The sequence below is a fragment of the Gavialis gangeticus genome, unplaced genomic scaffold (assembly GCF_001723915.1).
Source record: "Gavialis gangeticus isolate Ggan-Ray unplaced genomic scaffold, GavGan_comp1, whole genome shotgun sequence".
Taxonomy (NCBI): Eukaryota; Metazoa; Chordata; order Crocodylia; family Gavialidae; genus Gavialis; species Gavialis gangeticus.
Window position 1 is genome coordinate 1,321,117 of NW_017729019.1, and position 5,765 is coordinate 1,326,881.

The following is a 5,765-nucleotide window of genomic DNA, read 5'->3' on the forward strand; positions in this document are numbered from 1 at the left end:
AGGAACCGGGTGATACATGTATGTATGAAAGCACATATGTATATGCATCTAGTCTGAAGGATGAACTCTAAGGAGGACATTCATGCCCTGCATGCATCCTGTTAAGTCCAGAGCCCAATGCCTTGTTCTGCACCCATACGAGATCTCACCTTCGCCTTCATGCCCAGATGAGAATTTTGCCCCACCTTTGAGCTCCCAGTTGTTTTCAGCCATGTCAGCCCTGACCTGGGCCTCAGCAATTTCTGATTGCTTTTTTTTTTTCTTCAAGAGCAAGGATCAAATGTACAGTTGTAGGCACAGACTTGCTCTTGATTTATATCATAACAAACACTGTTTTGTTATTGCAGGGTTGTTCAAGAGGGCAGGGCTGCTACTGTTAATTATATGTAAGGCACATGATGTTACAAAGGTTTTGAGACAAAGACCTGCTAGATCAGTCAAGCCTGTTGCCTTGCAAATGAGGTACAGGGTCCCCTGAGAGGGGACATGTCAGTTATTAAACCCAAGCCGCAGCTAAAGGCCGTGGAGAGACAGAAGTTTCTATGTAAAGAATGGCATGACCTTTGCCACCAGATTTAAAGAGTGGAACAAATTGCGGGCCCCTTGGTCTTGGCCTTGCACCTTTTCATAGCTGCTCCCCATTTGGAGAGGGCTAGTTCACCAGGTTGCAAGCAATGACCAGCAATTAGCTCTCACCTCCCAGGTTTGCCCTGCAGGGCAGTTGTGTTTGGCTTCTTTAACAGGGTCTCCCAGGAGGGGGCAGTGTAGGTAATGGTGATGACCAGATGCTCCACACCTTTTGCTGGCTTCTCATTTCTGCAAGAGTGAACAGGGCCCTAAACCTTTTGGTACCTTCAAAATCCTGGGGGTGCTTGAGAAGTTCATGTGAAAGATGCCACAGAAGGACACAGGATTCATTAACGTGAGGATTTCTTTCATCCTGCTTTATTCACTCATGTTGCCAGGCAGAGCTAAGAGGGAATTTCTCCTGGCCATACTAGGTCTGAGATGCCTTCCAAAAGGGCATCTCTTTCCTCTTCTGAGAATGGGCTCTGCACAGAGACTGTCAGGTGGGGAGTGGTTTATTCCGTGCAAGCCACCAATAATGACTGATCAGAGCTTCTGTCTTTCTTCTCCCATAGTGATCTGAGCATGAACAACATTAGCGAACTGCAGCCCAACACTTTTCATCATATGCGCTTCCTGGGGGAGCTGTAAGTATGGTGTTATTACAGAAAGCATAACGTGTTCTGGGGTGATATGATGTGCGGGGTGGAGGGGGGATGGATTACAAAGGAAACCAAAGTGGCATCAGTGAGGAGCAGAGAGAAATCAGGTCAGAAGCAGCTGCATTTTTTTCCCTTCATGGAAATCAGGAGTAGTGTCCCTGGCATCAGTCATTGTAAAAGATGCAAGATCAGCAGAGCAGAATCAGAGACACTATGGGTGCCTATCCTAACCCAAAGAAAAGCAGCCCACGCACAACTCTGCTCACCTTGCTGTCCATACACATCCCCTCACCTCCCTTTGCTTTCTGGATTTCCTATCAGTTTGAAATTAGAATGGCAGCATGGGGACAGGAGTGTGGATCAGGACCTCTGAGACTGAGGCTGAGGCAATGTAGACATCTGAACCCAGGAAAAATCCTAAGCTGCATTGAAGGTGGTGAGATCCTGCTGTAAAAGTGTGAATTGCCCTTTCCTACTAGCCCAGCTATAGCAATGCTGTCAGAAAAATAACACCGTGAGGCCAGGAGTGGATGAAGCCAAGCAACATGTTAAAGTTAAACCCTTTGCAAAGGGCTGGCATAGAAGCCATGTACATCACAGGTAAACCCTGAAAATAGGGTTTTAATGGCGTAGCCCTTTGCCCAAGTTGAATGGCACTCTCTAAGGATAATTCCTTGCAGCCCTGGAGAGCTTGCCCCTGCTATGGCTACTTGTACCATGCTTAATCTTAGAGCTGGGCAGAGAATTTCAACAGAATATATTTTCATTAAAAAAGACACTTTTAATAAAATTGAAGCACTTTTATATTAGACTGAGATATTCATTGTCATATTGTTTTATTATGTGTGTGTATATATATATATATTATATATATATAAAAAACAATATGACAATGAATATCTCAGTCTAATAAGATAACATATAGGATATGTTGTTATTAATATTTTACTCTAATAGAAAAGTCCAAAGGAAATGTTTTGATGCTTCTGAAATACAACTTTTTTATTCATTCAACTTTTTCATTTCACAGGAAATTTTGAAATATTGAATTTTTTACATGTCCCCTCCCTACCCCCAAATATTGGGATTTCCCAAAGAACAGGAATTCACATGCCCCTGAACTTGGTGTGTTTATATAGGGTTGAATTTACACACACACACACACACACACACACACGGGCATATACACTGCTGGGCAAGCAGCATTGCCTAAAGGTTAAAGCATCAGAGGAGAAGCCCACAAACCAATACCTTTCTTTTATTTTTTTCAAAATGTCATGATCTTCAAAACAGTGCAGCAGTTCTTTAGAAAGGACTCACAGCTGTTCACTCCTGGAGTTAGTGAGAATAAGGAAAACAAAGAGGCAGCTAAAAAGGTTCATGGATCCCTACAGATTTTTAAAGCCAGAAGGGATTTTTTTATGGTCATCTAATTGACCATCCTGCATAACAGAGGCTTAAGAACCTCACTTATGGATATCTGCATCCAGACCATAACCTTTACTGAGCAAGAGGAGAGCTTGGAAAAAGACACACACAGTCTGGACTAAAACTGCCTTTGGTAATTGGGCATCTGATAGTTAAAAACATCTGCCTGATTTCCCACATCAGTTTGTCTGCTTTGACTTCTAGTCATCAGATATGTATATGCCTTTTCCTGTTTAACTTAAATGCCCTCCAATATCAGAAATCGTCTCACCCTGCAGAACTCTATCGACCATGCCAAAATCATGCTGATACTATAACTTTGTGGGGAACTTAAAGACACTGAGTTTCTCAGATTTCTTACTGGAAGACAGATTTTTCAGGCCTTGTATTAATTAGTCTTGCAGCTCTTTGCCTTGGGGTTTTCCTTGTCCTATTTAAAATGTGGACACCAGAAGTGGACACAATATTTTATTCTGTCCTAACAGGATGACGTCTCACTCTTACTCAGCCTCCTCCTGTACACAGTTGCTGGCTGCCTCACTGCAAATGATTATAACCTGATTGCATGTTATAAGCAAACAGAATATAGTCGTAACGGGGAATATATGAATATGTTTAACTTTTAGAAGGGGCCAATTTCCCATGGCCAAAAATAATTCTGAGCGAAACAAATTGGGAGGAAAAAATTAAACAGGAAAATATGAAAAGTAATTGGAAGTTGTTTAAGAACATTTTGCTGGGTGTTTCGAAAGATCACAATTCCTCATTCAGGGAAACATATACTTGGATTTAAAAAACATCCCAGTTAAAAGTGGAAGAAGAATTGGCAATTTTACACACACGCATGTGCATGCATGCATACATGCACACACACGCACGTGTGCACGCACATATACGTGTGCGCCCGTACACCTCTAATACTACTGATAAATTCTCCTGTTTTCCCACTTGTTTTACAAACCTTCCATGTACTCAGCGTGACAATGAAGATTATCCAGGGTGTAGATTGTGCTGGGTCAAAAGGAGCTGCAGCCCCAGGAAAAATGCCTAAAGAACAAGAGGGGGCAGCGAAGGGCACACTTCTTAATTTTTGCTTGGAGGGTGGGGGAGAAACTAATTGGCTGCCTGCCCTAACGACCCCCACCCCACAACCAGGAGAGGAGCAACTAGTCAAGGAGGCAGAGCTCCCCCCTTTCTTGATGAAAGAGCTGAAGTACTTAGAGCAGTTCTGCTTCCCCTTCTAGAAATACGCTGCCTGAAAGAAGAGATCCCTATTACTGCCTCCCCAGTGAGGCCTGGTAGAGGGGGGTGCAGAGGCAGAACAGATGGGGCAGAAGGACAGGATTTATCTGGAGGCTGGGGATGAATTGATAACTAATAATGGGATTGGATGGGGTGTATTCCTGGGGGGCTGAGAAAATGGATGTGGGGCAGAATGGCCGAGGGTTGATTGTAGACCCTGGCTTCCAGTGTGCAACAGGGCTGATTGTGTGGTTTTAGTAATAGGTTAGACAAGGACTTGCATGGAATATTTTGGATAGAGATGATCGTGCCTCAGGCAGGAAGGAGGGCTGGATGTCCTCCAGATGTCCCTTCCAGCCCTATTTTTCTGTGCTTCTACAATTCTCTGATGTTCAGACCACTTTAAAATCTGGGATCATCCATCCCGTTTGGACAGTGGAGAATTCTCTTGGGCATGTTTGATATCTTTGGGAACTGGGGTGAACTTCCACCCACATTTTGGTGGTCAAACCAAAATATTATCAAAATAAAATGAAGTCTAGTTGAACTGAAAGAGAATTTTTTCAGGCTTTGCAGCCAGATGAGAGAGAAAATTGAAAAATTTTGTTTTGGGTCAACCCCAGATGTTTCATTTGGGCTGAAACAAAATATTCATTTGAAGATTATTTACCCCTTTGGTTTAACTCCCCATCTCCCCACCCAGCATGTCCTTTTTCATGCAAAATAGTTAATTGAAAATTCTGGTTTGAATGGAAAGGAGCTTTAAAAATACCTAAATAAAATGCTTGTAGATTTTAGATTTCTTTTTCTCCCGATTTTGGATGTGAATTTGGCCTGAATTTTGAATGGTTTTATGCTCCATTTTGTAGCAGCTTTATGATGTGTGTGGGGGCAATGTCACGTGGGCTAAGATCAAGTGTAATAATATATTTACTGATATTCCTAGCAGCTGCCACCTGACTCCATGGCTTTTGGATGCACCTGTTTGTCTTGTCTCCTGGTTCTCTTCCCTCTGATGGTCACAGACAGCCCATCCTCTTCTCCCTCCACCCGTGTAACATGCTCTCTGACTGCTCTTCTTGCTCACTGTGTTCTGCTCATTTCTAATTTCTCCTGTGTCTCGGTGCCAGTTTCTTCCCTTGTTGGCTTTCTGGTGACTCTGCTTTAAGCAGCTGGTCATGTTGAGGCTTTGTGGCTGCCCAGGAAAGGATTACACATCTTAAAGTCTTGAACCAACACCTCCTCGGTGATGTTTCTTCATTTTTAATATCTGGTTGGAGTGTTCTTCAAAAAATGGTCCAAGAAATGTGTGAGAGGCAAGGATTTTACATGATATTTTCAGGTCTAAACTCAGGCCTGAACAAGGGCACTTGATGCCTGAAGCTCCCAACTGTACAATTGGTCCAATAAAAAATACCACTAAAAATCCTCACCTCTCATTCATTTTTAAAGATAGTCTCTTCTTAGCCAACCGTTTATTGCACACGGGGACTCCATTCCTACAGCCAGAGGCCTGCAAGCGTGTCCCCTGCAGGAAGTCTCCTTAGAGCCATTGAGACTGACATGGATACAAGGGCCAGGGTGTGTGGAACAGCATTGCCAGGGTGATCTGAGGCTATTTCTGAGGTTTGATGGGAAGAAAACGAATGATGGGAGGGAAAGTGCTGGGCGACATAGCAAGAGGAAAAGGAACACGGGGATAGAAAGGCAGAGCCAGAGAATGAGTACAAAAGACTAAAGAATAGGGGCAGGACATAGGTGGAACAACCAACGGAGCAGTGCAACAAATTCTGAATAAAAACGTCCAGTATCTTAATTCTAGGTGAGTGACTGATGACATTAGGAGGCTACTGATGATGTGATGAG

At 43.2% G+C, this 5,765-nt stretch overlaps 1 protein-coding gene and 1 long non-coding RNA gene across 2 annotated transcripts in view; one reads left to right on the forward strand and one right to left on the reverse strand.

Annotated features, from left to right (window-relative positions):
• Positions 1–5,765, forward strand: part of LGR6 (leucine rich repeat containing G protein-coupled receptor 6) — a 311,458-nt gene that overhangs the window by 114,184 nt on the left and 191,509 nt on the right. Inside the window, exon 2 of the mRNA XM_019513794.1 lies at positions 1,143–1,214. Coding sequence (XP_019369339.1) covers positions 1,143–1,214 — 72 coding nt within the window. The remainder of the gene's footprint in view (positions 1–1,142; positions 1,215–5,765) is intronic.
• LOC109295134 overlaps positions 1–5,765 on the reverse strand; it is a 13,764-nt gene that overhangs the window by 398 nt on the left and 7,601 nt on the right. The window lies entirely within an intron of this gene.